Source organism: Acanthochromis polyacanthus, chromosome 14 (assembly GCF_021347895.1).
Source record: "Acanthochromis polyacanthus isolate Apoly-LR-REF ecotype Palm Island chromosome 14, KAUST_Apoly_ChrSc, whole genome shotgun sequence".
NCBI classification, from domain to species: domain Eukaryota; kingdom Metazoa; phylum Chordata; class Actinopteri; family Pomacentridae; genus Acanthochromis; species Acanthochromis polyacanthus.
In genome coordinates, this window is record NC_067126.1 from 36259391 (window position 1) to 36278080 (window position 18690).

Genomic DNA, 18690 nt, shown 5'->3' on the forward strand with positions numbered 1-18690 from the left:
TTACAGATTTAAATATTTATTCCGTCCAAGTACCATTTTTAATTTTTAATAAACAAATTATGATTTAAAATATTTGTTTCACCCAAAACATTGCTTTTCTATGAGCATTTACAGATTTAAAGGTTTATTCCACTAAAATGAGACATTTGTACACGTAGTTTCAGCTTTAAAGGTTTACTACAACATTTCATCCGACACCTGTTTGCTGAGATATTTGTTTGGACCAGAGTGTTGGAGTAGCACTGCTAATGAGCTGGACTGTTCGCTTTTCTATCCTCTGTGTATTCCCAGTTTTGTGGAAAAACAGGCATAATTTCGATGCTTTGAATTCGAAGGTTGAGCTCTGAAGTTTCAAAAAGTTGAGATCGCGTTTCTGGGGCAGAGCCACAATAGACCACGCCCCCTTCCATTCAGCTCACCGCAGTGTTCAGGTGTCCTCAGAAACCAGAAAAGATTTCATTTCAAACCTGCTGTATTCATATTTCAACACCAAGTCATAAAAACCAGCAGCACCATCAGGTATGAAATGAATGAAAATATTCAGAGATATTTAAGGAGATGAAAACTTGAGTTACTTAATTCTGATTTAATAAGTCATACATCATACACAACCTTACAATTGTTTTCATCAAACTGTTGCAAACAAAACCACACATTCTTTATAAACGCAAATAAAATTCAAGTAGCTGTTTTTGTAGCGCTGCTGCGACACCGTTCAGATCCAAATCAACTTTCATATCCACAAGACAAGACAAAGGAACTCTTAGATTCATGAGACAGGTGCCTAGAAAAGAGATTTGCATTTCCAAAAATTTCCTCAAAGATTCTCTTACATATAAAAGCCCTTCTGCATGTTGCACTGTCACAAAAAATGTTTGTGTTGAAACTGCATATTGTGGTGGAGTCATTTGAAACATTCACATTACATTCATATTTTTGATTTATGTTTTTCTTTTGTGTTTGTGTTGAGGTTTGACATGTATCAGTGTCTCAATCCATAAACTAAATCTTCACAGCTGTGTGATTTTTCTTGCTCACATGTATTCTTAGTAAAGATCTGCACTGTCTTCCTCGACTGTCTTGCTGCACTCTGTCTCTGTTTTATTGTAAAAACAACAAACTGTTGTTACTATTCATTAGGTTTCAGTGAACGCATCACCGAAGCCTCTGCAGGGTTTCACAAGTACCCAGCTGGTGGACACAGAAACACAGCGCCATCCTCAAGAAACGGAAAAAAATGTACTTTGTAAAATAGTTTCTTATAAGCGAGTTGTGCAGATGATGTCCGGCACAATAATCAGGTCTTTAGCTGATTTCCCATAATCCTCTGGAGGAAGTGTGGAGGAGACACATGTCAACCTGAACCTGGAAACCAGAGGAGGAAAACTGCATGAGTCAAACACAATGTTTACATCCTGCCTTTGGTTCACATTGAGCACATCTTTTTCTCCATATTATCCGGCTTCATTGCGTTTAATTAAATCATCATGTCCCAAGTTGACACCTATCCTGAGACTTCATAGCTACATTACAGCCCCCAATTACACATTTTATGTCTTCTGTCTGCTTGTGATGTCCATATGGGTCTAAGAGTCTAGTAGAGGTCAAAGGAATAATAAAATATCTAAACTATAACAGGAGCATCAAGTGATCTGGTTGTGATCTTTTCGTAGAATTGTAAGACAACAATAGATCAAACGTTGTGCAGACTTACCGCCGTGTGTGCTGCATCTGCTGGATGGTGTCGGGCATCGACCGTTTGAAAGTTTCGGGCAGAAAAATGCAGAGCAGAGCACCGAGAAATGACAGAAAAGCCACGAGAATCCACGGCAGGAACTGACCGAACACAGCTGGAGACAGAAGCAGAGCAGATCAGCGAGTTTATTCTTTCAAAATTCGTCTGATAAGATAAGATTAGATTAGATGAGACGAGATGAGACAAGATAAACTCTTTATTGATCCCTCATTAAGGAAATTCACAATATAAGTGAACATCTGAGATTCAAAAGAAATACAACTGAGAATTAAACATGTTTGTCATTTGAATGAAGTGAACTTTTAGAAAATGGAATTTGATGCATCACGAGAGCAACTTTAAAGCTATTGCTGCAGCTGGAAGTGTTGCTCCTTTCACTTGAAGATGTACACTGCCCATCCAAAAACAAAAGATTTCACTGGACCACCTTTAGCTCTGAGAACGGCACACATTCACTGTGGGTGAAGCTTCTGCAAAGTGTTGGTGCAGTTACTACATTTGTTGTCTTTGTGATTTGGTTCTTCAGGTTCTTGATGGGTTTAAGCCAGGACTTTGGGGGGACCAGTGTAGAACCTTCATTCTAGCCTCATGGAACCATTTCTTTACCACATCTGTTTGGGCTTACTGTCTGGCTGAAACATCCAACTGTGTCCAAGATCAACCTTCTGCTGATGGTTTTAGGTTTTCTTGAAAAATGTAGCGGTAATCCTCCTTCTTCATTTTTCCATTTACTTTGTGGAAAGCTCCAGTTCCACAGAGCATGATACTGCCACCACCATGCTTGGTGGCAGGTTTGGTGTTCTTGGGGTAAAAAAAAGTTCAAAACCTGCCTAAGACAGCCTGAAACCAGTCCTCAAAAAGTCTAAAACCAGGACCAAAATCAAACTTAAAATACTCCTAGAAAAGTCTAAGACATTGTAAAACCAGTCCTAAACCAGTCCTCAAAAGGTCTAAAACCAGGACCAATTTACCATTTTCACAAATTAACAAAATGACAGAAAAAGACAGAAAAAACCAGAAGCGAAACATAAAGGAAACACACAACAACAAAAATCAGACAAAAAAGACAAAAAATAACAAAAACAAGACAACATATTACAAAAGTGAGACACAAGAGAATAATGCACAATGAACAATCTCGTATTTTACTTTATGACCAAAACAACTTGTCATGGTCTAGAAATTATTTTAAATCTATAGTTTTACTAATTTACAATCTGCAGTTAATGTCTTCTCTGGACTTTTTACACTTTTAGGGCCGGATTGGACCCTCTGGAGGGCCGGTTTTGGCCCGCGGGTTGCATGTTTGGCACCCCTGCATTAGACTGAAGTTGTCATATATGTGTGTGTTATTTGCAGCAGGATGTATGAAGAGGAAGGTCTCACCCAGGTGCAGCAAGAACGGGGAAAGCGAGGAGCCCACTCTGGAGAACATGGCGCAGGACGACATGGCCGTGTTCCGGATGACAGTGGGGAACAGTTCTCCGGTGTACATGTACAACACGCTGGTGCCGGCCATCACGCCGAATTTACCCAGCAGCACCAGGACCAGGGTGAGAGTCGGATGACCTGCAGGGAGGAGGAGAAGGGCGGTGAGATCAGGAGGAGGAAAAACAATCCAACTGACCGTTTCCTCAACCGCTGTCCCAAACGGCAACTGTCCAATCACATCTCGGCAACCGTAACTCAGCATGGCAGGCCTGTCGAGCCTTGGACTCCTCAACATGTTGCAGCGGTGAGCACGGGACTGTAGTCGGACAGATGAGGAGCTTTCAGGACAGAGACTTTCCAAAAATATCCAAGCAAATTTTAAGGAAGCTGACTGAACAGTGTGTCAGACTCTGACCAACATGGCAGCTCGGTCGCAAACTTTCTCTTTTATTTCGAAAACAATTCAGCGAAAAGTATTTCTGAAACATTTGAGTGGAAAAATAATCTGTACAGCAGCTAAATCTGTCCTCGTTTTAGTTCACTGACGGCTAGTTCAGACGTCTAATAAAAGTTTTGCAATGCGTTGGACTTTTGCACGCTGCATCAGATTTGCATAAAGTAGAAGTTGAGCCTACTCTACACACCCGTTTGCAGCTGGAAACACCCCGCACTGCACTGCATGCTGCATTGTGGTCTGGTCATGGTGTGTTTCCAGCTGCGATTCAGAGCATCTCCCCAGAGTGGGCAGCAGCTCATTTACATAAAGTAGACTCGATTTCTACTTTATGCAAGTTCGATGTGGTGTGTGGAGATTCAACGCATCATGAAGCTTTCGTCAAATGTCTCAACTAGCTGTCAGTGAACTAAAACCAGGACAGATCCAGCTACTGCACAGCTTATTTCTGACCTCAAATGCTTCCAGAAATATTTTTCTGAACTGACCGAGCCACCATGTTGGTCTGGCTTGAAATCCAGGAGCAGACTGCTCCTGAGTTGATACAATTGTCCAATCAGGGGCAAGATAGTTGAAGCAAGCCGGCAGGAGTTAAACACTGGCTACTGGCCTCAAGTAAACGTCCACCAAGCGGGAGATTTTCAGATGCGGCGCGTTTACATGCAGGAAAAACACATCAAATAAACATGTAGCATGGAGTCCGTGCCTCTGCAAGCAATCTACTGAAGACAGTTTATTGTTTCCACTGTTTTCAACAAGATGAATATTTACTTTCACAAAAAAAGAAAGAGTTTGCTGGTGTTACTCACTGTGTAAAGTGAAGAAGATGAAGAGCAGTGCTATCGCTCCCACCATAACGAAACTCATAAACGACTGACAGCGAGGAAGATGGCGTGCAGCCCCCCAGCTGGCAGCGTACGCCGGGATCTCAACAACCGACAGCAGGAAGTAGTTCAGGTAGGGATTACCAGAGAGGCTAGATGTGTCAAAGGACAATCCAAAGTAGCAGACACTCATAGAAAACCTGCAAACAACAGGAGAAGAAGACAATTTCAGTGTACCAATGCCGCTTTTGTTCTGCTATAATTATACATAAGTATTTTGTTTTGGAAAGCCATCATGTTTCACGAACCCTTATCTGTATCTTATAACATCTTCAAGGTTTTATTTTGAAAGTGTAGTTCTGTACCAATCTATACAAAATCAGCACTGAAAAATCTAACACACAATCAATGGAAGTGACTTCGAATTAACTATTCTTAAAGGAGCGGAGAGTAAAGGTTTGTCCTGAAGATGGTTTATTCTCTAGACAGCAGGACAAAGTTAGTCCTTATTGTGATCTCTGAGGAGAAGTTGGAGGATCATTTGTAATTATCTTCAAACATAAACTTGATGTTAAGATTCTTCGTCTTGCTCTGGATGGATGAAGCAATCCAACCCCTGCAGTGAAAAAGTGCTTTAACTCACCAGATGAGCCACAACATCAATGTAATATTTCGTATGTTTTTGGTCCTCAGCAGGTCCAGGAAGCTGACCGATTCCGCCTTCTGGCTTTCAACTTTGTCGACCTGCGGAGAAACAGAAACTGCAGTTGGATGGCCGCCGTTGTTTACCGTTGTTTACCGTTGTTTAGATGAGAAACAGCAACGAGGTTAGAAGCTCTTACATTGGTTGAGAGGAAGATGACCGGTGGAGCTTCCACTCGGTTTTCCAGAGCTGCTAACCTCAGCAGAGATTCTGCTTCTTGAAGACGTCCACGAGACACCAGCCAGCGAGGAGACTCTGGAACCCACCTGGGGGACAGACATATTGCAGGAAACTGGGATAGGACTGTAGACCACATTGGTCCATCGGCCGTTGTGTTATACAGAGTGGAGATAAATACGACCAGATATCCGTTGCATATCTGAATATGTGCAGGGAGCATGTTCACGTTAAACTTGCAGCAGAGTGTTTCTGGATCAGAGGTTAGTTGTGTCTCTTGTGCCTTGTCTCGACCATTACAAAATACAGAATTTAAAAAAAAGCTTCTGTCCTATAGATCAGCCTTCCTGAGTTCAACATCTTTCAATCAATCCTACAAGCTCTTTGTTTTAAATGAAAGGAGAAATTTTGATGTTTTGGGGATATTCAGTATCTGTTTAAAAAAGACTGAAAGGAGACATCGTTTGTGGTATGTTAAGGTACAAATTAAAGTTACTAGGAAGAGGTATAGTTGGACAAATTCTTTACCAAGTGGACCCTATCTATATGTGGTTGCTTTCTTCAAGTCTAGCCATGACGATGTCACATGCAAACTAATTAATCAAATAGTACAAAAGATGCAGAGGAATCTTGAGCTCTTCTTACCACCAAAAGGGGATAAACGCCAGTCCGGGTGCGGCCATAGCCAGCGACAGGTATCTCCAGTTCCTGAACAGGTGGGCGGTCCCACACAGCAGCAACATCCCACACACGTAGATGGAAGGTAAGCACAGCTGGGAGAAGAGAAATCTGCTCGGCCCGATTAGGATCTCTGAACCTGTGGAGGAAATGTCAGAGAATTACACAAGTGTTCTAATGGATCCTTTTAGTGTTTCTGTGGTCAGTTTATTGCACAAATGTCAAACAATGATGGTTTAGTAAGAAGAAATATAACATTAAAGTTACCTGGTTCCACTAAACTCAACAATGACAATATTGCTACGTGGTCACAGGAACCTGATTATCAACTCGGTACGTCATCAGCAACATAAAATTCACCATATAGGGAAACATATCGAACCCTCATTCTTCTTTACATCGAGTAACTGCTCTTCAGAATATTTTGGTGCAGTCTGAGGTAACTGTAAGAAATCCCAACAGTGGAAAGCCACCCAACAATTCAAAACAACCTTGTGTTTTCACTTTTGTTTGAAGACTGGTTTTTGAAGTTAAAAGCACAACAAACAGAAGAGGATCTAACATCACATCTGCTTTGCTGGTTTGGACGTAGTCTTTAATTGGCCTCTCTGCTGAGATCTCCAACAGTAGAATTAGAGCATGCAGCCAGTGTAGAAGAGGATAAAGGTCACAGTATTCTAACAATGAAGGAAGACACATACCCAACACAAATATGACGATGTAACAGCTGATCTGACCCACTCCCAGAATGAAGAACAGCACAGTGAAGACCAGCCAGGAGGAAGCTGAAGATGCTGCAGCGCTGAAAATGCTAAGTATGGCAATGGAACCGAAGAGAACGGGCTTCCTCCCAAACCTACAGGACAAACACAACAGGTCAGTCAGCCTCAACTGCAACATCCATGTTCCTCCAGATATTAATGTTCAGGAGCGAGAAAGACACTGTTGGGTAGACCTTCTTCTCTTTGGCCTATACGTGGTTACTTTGGCAAAACATTCCACCTCTGCTAACTTGAGAGACATGTTGAATGGAAACTGAAAAGTACCGGTCAGAGATCTGCCCGGAGATGAAGCAGCCACAAAGTCCTCCCAGGAAGTAGACGAGGGAAGTCAGAGGCTGTTTCCACTCATCGCCACACACCAGGTCGAACTGAAAGGCAAAAAATACAAACTGGAATAAAACAGCAAATACAGACACTGGAAAATGCAACAAACATGGGAATGCTCACTAGAGCAAATGAAAAACCCTAAAAAAACACTGGGAAGAACCCAGAAAGATCAGTTCTGTTGGTCACAAGAAGTCAGGTTCCTCAGACCACAGACTGCTTTAATGCTGCAGATGTGTGCTTGATTTTTCTCGTCATGTACTGGGGATTATTGTTCTTCTGTCCAAGCTTGTGAACCCACTGGTTCTTCCTCAGTTCTGCTGTGTATCATCTTCTGAGTCTTGACCACCAGAGTCTAGATTCTCAGATTCTCATCCTTTAATATCTGATGGTCCACCTGTGTTCTTTCCCTGTAAGCCCATCCTCAAGAACACATCTTACTACAGAATAATCCTTGAGAGCAGAGGTGCCAAACTTATCTTAGTTTGGGTTCCACATTCAGTGGGCCGGACCAGTAAATCCACAGCATAATAATCTATAAATAACCACAATTTAACATTTTCCTTTGTTTTAGTGCAACAAAGTACATTCTGACAATGTTCACATTGAAGGTATAATTTTTTTTTATAAAACATCACGAACAGCCTGAAATTTATTAAGAAAAATAAATTCAATTTCACCAACATTCAGCCTCAGTTTATCATTTACACATTACAACTTCCAGATCACAGCGTCCACAAAAGAACACAATATTTAGTCATCTGGAACTGAACCATATAGGATTTTACTTTATGATCAAAATGACAAAAATCAGACAAAAATAGACGAAAAAGGTACATATTGACTATGCACAAATCAACTTTGGGGGAATGGATACGCTATCTCTGCTGCAGTCTGAAAGTGGTATGATGCGACTTTGCGACAACAGGAGTCAAGGGCTTAAAATCCATTTTTTCCGCTGTCATGCTGCAGGTATTTACAGACTAAAGCAGGAGAACCAGATCCAGTCATTTCCAGTTTGTCGCCTTCTCTCCCTGCAGTCGTCTAAAGCGAGTCAATGATTGGTGTCTGCAGAGAAAGGTCACGACCTGCTGCTGGTTTAACAGGCAGAAGCTGCTCCGAACAGATTGCTTCCTTATTAAACATGCTGCAGACTAAACAGTAACATGAAACGGGCAGAAGGTCACACTTATGTAACGCTAACACCAACTGTGAGTGTACTGTCCAGTATGTGGTCAGGAGGGCCAGTTCTGTGCTGGATTGTTCCCTGGACTTCATAGAGGAGGTGGGTGAGAGGAGGATGTTGGCAAAGCTCACATCCATCAGGGACAACCCCTCTCACCCACTGCATGACACTGTGGAGTCTTTAAGTAGCTTCTTCAGCAGCAAATATGGTGAGGCTACATCAATATTTTATGGAGTTATCGCGCGGAAACCAAAGTGTTACAGACAAACCCACAAGCAAGACCATGCAGGTGAAAACAATACCTTCCGGCAAACGCAGTTTTGTCGGGCGGTAACAATTACACAACATTTGAAAAGAGTGCAAAAACAGTGCAACACCATTTGCTAACAGTATAAGCTGTAAGCTGTAAAGGAAAGCCTGGGGTTCAAGGCTAATAAGGAGGTAGCAATGGTTTTCAAGTTTAAATTAGTTTAACAGTTCAATAACAGTTCAATAAGTTGAATTAGTTCAAAGTTTAACAGTTCAAATTTAAAACTTTGTCCCCCTGTCTCTAGAGAAACGGGTAAAAAAAAATCCCACACTCTCATAAAATACAACAGCAGCAGTTAAGTTAAATGATTTGACAAAGGAGTTTGATAGAATCTCCAAGAAGTGGAAGTACAATATGAACTGTTACAAGAGAATGTTAAAAAAGAAAGACACTGAGTTAATACCTGAAGCCTTGAATGCAATAGAAACCATCGTGAATGACATCTGTGAAACTTATGGTGAGATCAGAAAGATTGAAAGTCCTGACATTGAAATAAGGAGAAAATGTGATGTGCTGGGCTATCAGCAGAGCAGCCAAAGCTAAAGCTCAGTGCCTCTTAGAAGAAGATGGTGATCCAGACAGTATTCCCTGGCCAGATTCAGAGTCAGTGTTTGAGACCAGTTCATCTAGTGCCTCTTCATACAAGTCAAAGTCCAGAACAGTCATGTCCAAGCAGTCTTCTCTACTCACGCTACAGCAAAGACAAGAGGCTGCAGCTGAGGTAGCAGCAAGTGAAGAAGTCATTAAAATAATGAAAACACAACATCAATGTGAGGAAGAAATAAGAGAACTTGAGGTTGAGGATGCAAAGAAACGAGCTCAATTTCTAACAGAGAGCACAACTATAAAGACAAAGTTAGAAGGAAAAAGAAAAGAAGTGGAGCTATTGAAAGAAATGCAAAAGCACAATGCAGCACAAGCCAGATTAAGGGTGTATGCTGAAAGTATCAACAGTGAGGATGAAGAAAAACCTCCAGTTGTTCACTATCAGTAAAGCAAGATAGTTCTCTCCCACAACCAAGTTTTCTAAATGTGCACTCCAAACCATTCATTCCTCCTCAAATTAAAGCTCCAATAAATTCACAATCCCCACTTCTCCAAGTACCTCAAACAGTAATCCACACTGCAAATGAAGCAGCCTCCGTTGATCTTGTAAAGACTCTCACAGAGGCGATCACAGCAAACAGAATCCCCATCCCAGAGCCTGCAGTCTTCACAGGCGATCCGCTGCAGTACAACGATTGGAAATTATCCTTTAAAACGCTAGTCGATCGTAAAAATCTGCCAATACAAGAAAAGCTCCTCTTCCTACGAAAGTATGTTGGAGGTTCTGCTAAGAAAGCTATTGAAGGTCACTTTTTCATTGGAACAGACACAGCTTATTGTGCTGCATGGGAAATACTCGAAGAGAGATTTGGAGATCCCTTTGTAAGTGTCTGTGACAAATGTCAAAAACCTCACCCAACTTGTCTACATCAAGACAGAGAGAAAAGAGACAAAGAACAAAGACCAAAGAGTAATAAAGAACCAAAGACTAAAGAGGAAACAGAAAGGGTGTCTGAAGCACAAGAACAAGAATCCACACAAGTTACATTCAACATAGGGTGACCATACGTCCTCTTTTGCCCGGACATGTCCTCTTTTGAGAGGCTGTCCGGGCTGTCCGGCCGGCGTTTATAAAGTCCTTCAAATGTCTGGGTTTTTGATCTTGCCTAGCTTGAGCGCGTCACAGACCAGTGTATTTATCATGGTAGTGTCTACAGATACGGACCCGTACCCGTAGCCCGTGGACTGAAAATTTTTCACGCACGAGCTGGAAGTGTGTCCTCTTTTCAGAGAAACAGAATATGGTCACCCTAATTCAACAGAGTCGTACAGCAAAAGGCAAAAAGTTGCACTTCTTCAGTCATCCCAGTCTACGTGTCAACTGTGGATGAGCCAGAGAATGAGAGGCTCGTGTATGCTTTACTCGACACTCAAAGCGACACAACTTTCATCCTGAAAGACACAGCTGAGTCACTAAACACCAAGTCTGAGCCAGTCAAACTCAAGATCTCCACCATGACATCTAAAACAAAAATTGTGTCAAGTCACAAGTTAAAAGACCTACAAGTAAGAGGCATGAACTCTAAAACCAGAATAAAGTTGCCAACGACCTACATCAGAGACTAGCAACCGACTTGGATCTAGCTATAGGAGGGCCTAAGATGGAACGGGCCTTAGGTGTTCAATGGTGTGTAACCTCTGATACATTCCGCTTCAGAGTTATCGTAAAGAACAATCCTTTCACCAGAAGAGGAGTGCTCTCCACAGTAGCCTCAATATTCAACCCACTCGGATTTGTCGCACCATTCATTCTAGTCGGCAAAAGAATTCTTCAAAGAATGTGTCAGGAGAAGCTGGATTGGGATGAGCCGCTTCCAGAAGACCTCAAACCTCAATGGGAAGCCTGGCTTAGAGACCTCCAGAACCTGTCAGTCATTAAGATACTAAAGTGACAATCATCCCGAGATTGGAGCTTTCAGCGGCAGTTGTGGCTGCAAGAACTGCTAGCTTTCTGAAGAGAGAGTTAGAAATCCAAGACCTTCAAGAGTACTACTGGACCGATTCGAAAGTCATCCTAGGGTACATCAACAATGACGCAAGACGATTTCATGTGTTCGTTGCTAACAGAATACAGAGAATCAGATCAAGTACAGAACCAAGTCAATGGCGATAAGTTGCCTCTGAAAAAAATCCCGCTGATCATGCATCGCATGGAGTAATGACAAAGGAACTAGTGGAGTCCAACTGGTTCACAGGATCAAGTTTCTTATGGCAAAAGGAACTACCAAAAGAAGACGTCAAAGTGAAAGAGATCAATATTCAAGATCCAGAACTCAAGGTCACACAAGTCTCTACTGTCAAGGCAAAAGAAGAGAAATCTATCTCAGAACGTCTGGAAGGGTTCTCAGATTGGACGAGAGTCGTGAGAGCAATTGCAAGGTTAAAGAGACAAGTCAAGTATAGAAAGAACATGAAAGAAATGTCAAATGAAAGTACTACTGTGGAAGAAAGGAAAGAAGGAGTTCATCATAAGTACAGTCCAAAAGGAAGTAACTAAGTAACTATATAACTATATTGTTGTTTATTGTTGCTCTTACTGTATACTGTAACATGGAAATTTCCAAAGACATGGGGAGTAATAAAAGATGATCTTGTCTTATCTTACCTCAGTGACTACCGTGGACTGGTAGTACTCGGTACTGTAGGTCCATCCATCTCTACATTCCTCCTCCTGCAGGCCGGTCAGGACGACCTCTGGACTCCCTCCCGGCACAGACTGGTTCTGGATCTGGTCCAGGGCGGGCCTGAAGCCCACAGCTGACAGATTCTGCACCACATCCAGACTGTACCGGCTGCAGCTGCTTCTCTCCGGCTGCCCGGCGACCTGCGGACCAGATTAGTCACCGTTACTACCAAAGTAGACCAGAACAGACCAGTCTAGCCAACATGAAGAACCTGGATCCAGTCATCAGCTGGACAGTAGATGATTAGCAGGTTGGAATTCAGCAAGCATGGCGTTTGGAACTGTACAGTTTGGTGCTTTATTCTCATAGAACTCCACTACATTTCTCAAGTAAATGCTGTTGCTTGACACCTTTATTTACTTGAATTATAATTAAGATACGAAATACATACATTTTTAATTAAAGTAACTATCAGTATATATATTAGTCAAAACAGTGTTAAACCATAGTCTCCACCAGCTGCAACATTAAAATACTTCTCACATCATGTCCGTACATTAATAATAACATAACACTGACAGCAGCCATGCGACACAAAATGAATGTATTTTTTTGAATAAAATAAGAATTTCAATGAATATTATTTCCATATTTTTACCTCTGCCAGGAGGTTATGTAATCACCGGAGTTTGTTTGCCTGTCTGTGTGAGTGTGTGTGTGTGTGTGTGTGTGTGTCTGTCTGTTAACAGCATAACTCAAAAAGTCATGGACGGATTTTCACCAAATTTTTACAGGATGTCCGGAAGAGCACAAGTAACGATTAGATTTTGGAGGTGATTCGGATCACCTCCAAAATAAAGACCACATCAGACATCCCTAATGCAATCTACTGATAATGTAAACTCTACCTGTCACCTGTAGCAATCATTCAGTCACTTAAATGTGAATTCAGCCTCTTTCCTTCAATGAATTCATCACATTTACAGTCAGGCTCCAGTTCTAACCTGCACCGGGATGCTGGCCTGGATCCACTCCTGGCTCAGGTTACTGCTGGCGGGGATGTGGCAGTGGTGAGGAGGGATGGCGAGCAGGAAGATGACCGACAGCATGTTGTATCCGCAGGGAATGGAGGTGAGGCAGAGCAGGACGAAGACTCGCCTCTGGAACGGGCCGGACGGCCCCAGGAAGGACACCGACTCCTCGTAGTTCTGCATCTTACTGGACTCTGCTTCTGTTCTGCTAAGATGCTGTGACAGTTTCTACAAAGAAAAGTGCTGCAAATATGCTTTCAGCGCTAGATTTAGAAATACTGCTCAGTCTAAAAAGCACTAACATGAAGCACAAAAACACAAGAGCTACAGATAATAAATATACTACACATATGCTGCCAGTTGGGCCTCCTGTTGCAGCTTGTTGTCAGCGTCTCCCTGCAGCTTCACACCTCCTTTATCCCAGACCAGACCAGAAAACTCCACCTCTCCTCCTCCCCCTCTCAACCAGAGTTCTTCATGTTTGGGAAAACTGCACTTCGTATCAGAAATAGAGAGAAAACAATGCAGGGTGAAACATTGTTTAACCTCTTCAGACCTGAGCTTTGGTTGGGCTTGCACTTTAGATTTCTTCTAGTTATTTTGGATAAGGAGTAACCAATAAACATAATAAATGAATGAAATCTAATAAGTGATTTTTATGTTTTTTATATTTTTATATTTACCTTATATGTATATGTTTATATGGTTGTTGCTATTATTGTTTTTGTTGTTATTCAAAATGTTATTATCATTGTTATTTTTATTACTGTCATTATGATGATCAATACAATCTTTGTTTGGGGAAAAAAAGATGTCCACATATGTGGACTCCAGGTCCTAAGAGGTTAAAGTTCTAAATGTCTACAGCATGATTTAAAAATCTGCTGAGATCAAATGTGCTTTACTGGAGGGGAAGTTAACCTCTGATTCTCTGTGAGGGCAGTTCTCTCAGATTCAGCTTGAGTAGTTTGCCGCCAGGATTCAAAGAAATGCATTTAGCCCTTTTAATACATGGTGCACGAATAGAAAGGTGCAAAAGTAAATGGACACTTTGCAAATGTGCCATGGAGCTGTGTGCTGTTTGAACATTAGCGCACAGCCAGAAGAGCTCCCATCTAACTGAGGGTTGGTAGAAGGCTGATCAAGCAAGAAAAGATGATATAATGAGACTCAAAAAGCAAAAAAAAAAAAAAAAGAGGTGCTCACAGGAAAACAATAGAACTGAAAATGAACTGGAGGATTGAGGCGCGTAAGTCAGTAAATCATTTGCATGATGAATACAAACAAAACTCAATAAATGTCAGTGATGAGGAGATTTTACAACCATAACCACAGAGGATGAAATTGCTGGTAATATTCAAAATCTGAAAAAAATAAAACAGACAAAAAGAAACAGTTCTTGAGTCTTACAATAAAGTTTAGTGAACAGTTTGTCAACCAGAAGTTTGGTTCTGATGTTTAGACAGGTTTCATATTTACTGATTTCACTTCTGGTTAAAGAAACAGGATTAATTCAGAGATAAAGAGGACAGTTCAAACGAAATGCATTAAAATCTCATCTTTCCGCAGGACAGCGATAATAAACATACATAGAAAGCAACAGAGGATGAAGCGGTGAAACACTGTCCACTGACTGAACATTAATTCCACGACAAATAAACTAGCTGCAAGGAAGAGGCAAAAAGTAAATATTCCACAAAATGTTAATAAGTACGAGTTTTTTACTTAAACATGGTAAATCTCAATAAACTTTTAATTGTTAAGAATAGTTATTATTTACTGTTGCACAAACTGAGATGACAGAAATGTTACATCCACGGACTATTTAGACAAAACCAGAGGAACAGGATTGCAGCATCATTTCTGTAATAATTCACTATAAGAATAACGCTCATCTCACGTCCACACATGGCAGTTTCAGTAGTATAATAACACTAAATGAAGGTTTATGAAACACTATGATACCACCATAAATACAAAGAGATAATGACTAATGTAGTAAACACTCTATAGCTGTAATAATATCTGTCAGTGCAGGAGATAAATGATAACGATGCACATTAATGAACGTGTCTTTAAACGATGTGTTTCTCTCAGCGAGGGGGTTTATTTAATTTGCTGCTGGGATTTATTTTATTAGTTTATAATCTCTTATCATTAAATCTTAATGAAAACATCCCAGCTGTGATAATCAGGAGTTTGCATCAGGGATTAATTACTTGCGGTAATAAAAACCAAAACGCTGTGGAGGAGAGAAATCCAAACAGCCGCTACAGAAATGACAACTTCTGACCTTCTCCTCCATTCTAAATACAGGAACTCTTTGTCATAGTTTATTGAAAACACACTGAACCCTGATTTATTTATTTTATTTCCTGGTTTATTTAGTTGGGACAGTGCATATTAATGGACAGTTCATACAAAATTTAATGTAAATAAGATGTAATATGAATTAGCATGCATGCTAAATTTCATCCGTAGTCCCCAACAAAAAACATTAAAAAAAACCCACTCAATACAATACGATACAAAGAACAATAAAAGACATTGAACATGTGCAAACAATCCTAAAATAGGGGGGACTATATATAGACATAAACGCCTCATGTGTATGTGCAAGCGTGCATAAGTTCCTAAATTACAGATTTTAAAAATACATATACATATACAAGTGACGGCCAGATTGCTAATGCTCACAGGTTTGATTGTCTAAAATCCAATTTTTGAGTTGAACTTTAAAAGCCATGAAAGGTTGATACTCTGTAATCTTTGCGGGCAGTTTGTTCCAGGTCAAACCTCCTTGAGCTGATAGGAAGCTGCTCACTTTCATCCTCCTTTCTCTTCTTAAAACCTGCAGCCTGTTCTTCCAAAATGAAACCTTAAAGTAGAGTTTGTATATTTCTGTTGGTCACCATGTGAAGGTTCATCTGAGCTGCAAGCTGCACTCAGAATGATACTTAGTTTTCATTTCGAAGGTTTTTCTATTAATAGTCTTTGCTTTAATTTCCAAATTTAGAAAAGCCCTGAATCCCAGTGACCTGAATAAACCAGCACTGCAGAGATCAGACTGGACTGGACTGGAAGCTCCAAAGCGGATGGATCATTTACCGTTGGCTCAGAGGGAGCAGACAAAGAGAGCAGTTAAACGGTGACGAGGTGTTCGGCTCCGACCATCACTAACCAGGAGATGACTTCACATACATGTTCAGACACGCAAAGTCTGTGAGACATTAACATGCAAACACAGCGCTGGAAAAGTGTCTTTAAAGCAGCATGTGAGGAGACTAATGTGAATCTGTCACCAGTAACCTGATTCCATAGTCCAGTTTAACATCTGCGGGATGCACACACTCATTTATTTAGTTATGTAAGAAACAACAGACACGCCTCCTTCTAAGTGAAAAATAATCATCAATATTTAAGGAAATGCAGTAAAAGCACATATATATTTTAATGTTATATGGAAAAATGACAATATTTTAGTTGTATAATCTTATAATTTAATAACAACTTATAATTCAGTTCAGAAGGGTTGAAGGCACTTATTTGAACTCAAATTATTAATAAGGTGGTTTTAAGGTCACTTTTATCTGAAATATAATGCATTTAATTATTATTTACACACATTATCAGCACCCACTGATGATGTTTTGATCTGCATTATTAAAAATAAGAAACAAATAGAGACAGAATCAAAGAGATCTTTTACAGTATTCAAGCTTTTAAGTTCAAATGGACATCTTTGAGGGTTAATGAGACTTGGATTACATACGACCACATGAGGAACTGTAAAATCAAACAAGGATTTTTTAGTGTCAATATATAATTGCGGGGCTTTTTGTATCATAGTTGACATTTTTGCTGTTTTCAGGCCTAAAATCAACATGGCCGCCTATAACCAAACACCACATGACATTTTACAGAAAGATTATTTAAATATTATATATACAATGAATAAAGTTGAAATTGAAAGTTATTTCTAAAGATGTTGTAGTAAACATGTTGACTACTTTATATGAAATAACTCAGAAAGCCTCGGAGTCTTTCTAGTCTTTTCTTCAGGAGGAAATGACATCATATGGAGCAGGTCATGTGATCTGGAATGAACACACTTCCTGGAGAGGTGTTTTTGTAATGGGGAACTTAGTGGAAAGTGATACAATTTGTCATTTCCAAATAAAATTTGATATATTGCCAAAAAGAAATATCGATCATGATTATCTCATCCTAATAAAAAGAACACAATCCAAACTATTTCTGAATAAACTCATTTTATTATTGTTCAGCTAATTAGAAGGTGGTTGTAATTAAATTGGGAAAGCTATTTAGTTGACATTTTAGTGATATTCAGTCATTTTTAATTAACAAGTGATTATTTTCATTATAAATAATTATGGAATTTGTAAAGACATGATCATTATGATCATAAAAACATTAGTTTTGCTTTTACTTTAATAAAAATGAATGCAAGATATATCCCATGGACTTCAAAAGTCCCCAATTATAGATCGACCCTTGAATTTCCTTAATGCTACATAATGGGAAATTCGTGGTGATATTGGGCCATTTTATGGGTCTGAAGAAACAAATTCTTGCTGTCAGGCTGAAATACAACCATAATACTTTCTTTCTTTAAAAAGGAAGCTGGATTTTGGTTGATTTTTTTTGTGAATGTTCTGAAGAAAAAGTTTTAACATTTCTTTTTATCCACCAAAAAATGCTCAAAGATTTCCCAAAAATTTTAAAAATGTGGACATAAGAAGTTTCACTGTGAAAATATGTATTTTTTCCACATTTTCAAACTTTATAATGGGTCAATTTTGACCCACAGGATGACACGATAGTTAAATGAAAGTACTTCTGACCAGTGGCGGACAGGATTGGACAGGATTTATTTTTAAAGCTACATGTGTGACAGTAATAATCTGTGCCAGAGCAGACCTCATTAGCACTTCCGCTAGGTCGGCTAACTTCCGGTCACTCCGTGGATGCTGTTTTCAGTAATGTAGCCAGAATATGGATTAATTTTTCGTTTGGACTTGACAAACATGAGAACAAAAATATTCAGAGCAAGTGGAGCAGCTAGCTAACGCTTATTACAGTTTGATTTACATTTTCAAAGTCCCATTTTTGAAATCGTAATTCTTCCGTAAAACAAATCACGGCTTTTATTTTGTCAGAGAAACCTGGAAACGTTGTTTGTTCGTAATTCTGCTAACTTGACTGAATGTGGGCTGCAGTTCCCGTTATTTAAACATCAATATGATGTATAAATGCAGATGGACATTGTGGAAAGTTTAATCTTAGAGTTTGTAAAGCTGTTGAGTTCTTAGAGTCACATGGATTGTTTTGACATTTAATAACCGAGTCCTGAAATAAAATTACAGTTGTGGATTTCTGTCATTTAGTCTGGACTAAACAAATAACAGCAGCATAAATCTCAAATGTCATTATGAGGAGTCTGGATTGAGGTTTCTCACTTGATATGATCAAAACATGAAATTTAGGTTGGTTTAACGGAATGGTTTATTCCACCTTAAATCTTTGGATGTTGACCTAAAAGGTTGCCTTCAGGAAGTATTCCACCTACAAGGTCCTCACACATCCACCTTAAAGGAACATTCCACCAAAAATCCCTGGACATGCACCTAAAATGTTGGTTTAAAGAGCCCCCCCCCCAAAAAAAACAAAACAAAACATGAAAAATACTTTGAAAAAGCGAGAGGTCGGTAGCAGCTTTAATTTTTTCTTACAACTTTTCGGTGGCCCCCCAAAATATCTGTTGTACCCCCCTGTGCCCCCCC

General features: G+C 40.0%; 1 protein-coding gene across 1 annotated transcript; it reads right to left on the reverse strand.

Moving 5' to 3' along the window:
- Positions 1–566: 566 nt before the first annotated feature.
- LOC110957569 (solute carrier family 22 member 4-like) lies at positions 567–18646 on the reverse strand. Its single transcript, XM_022203628.2, has 11 exons — positions 12860–18646; positions 11837–12055; positions 7070–7173; positions 6725–6879; positions 5991–6162; positions 5308–5434; positions 5109–5209; positions 4451–4665; positions 3143–3325; positions 1715–1850; positions 567–1365 (listed from the first exon to the last, which is right to left on the reverse strand). Exons 1-11 carry the CDS (start codon positions 13067–13069, stop codon positions 1260–1262), a joined length of 1728 nt encoding a protein of 575 aa, XP_022059320.2. The 5' UTR covers positions 13070–18646; the 3' UTR covers positions 567–1259.
- Positions 18647–18690: the final 44 nt, after the last annotated feature.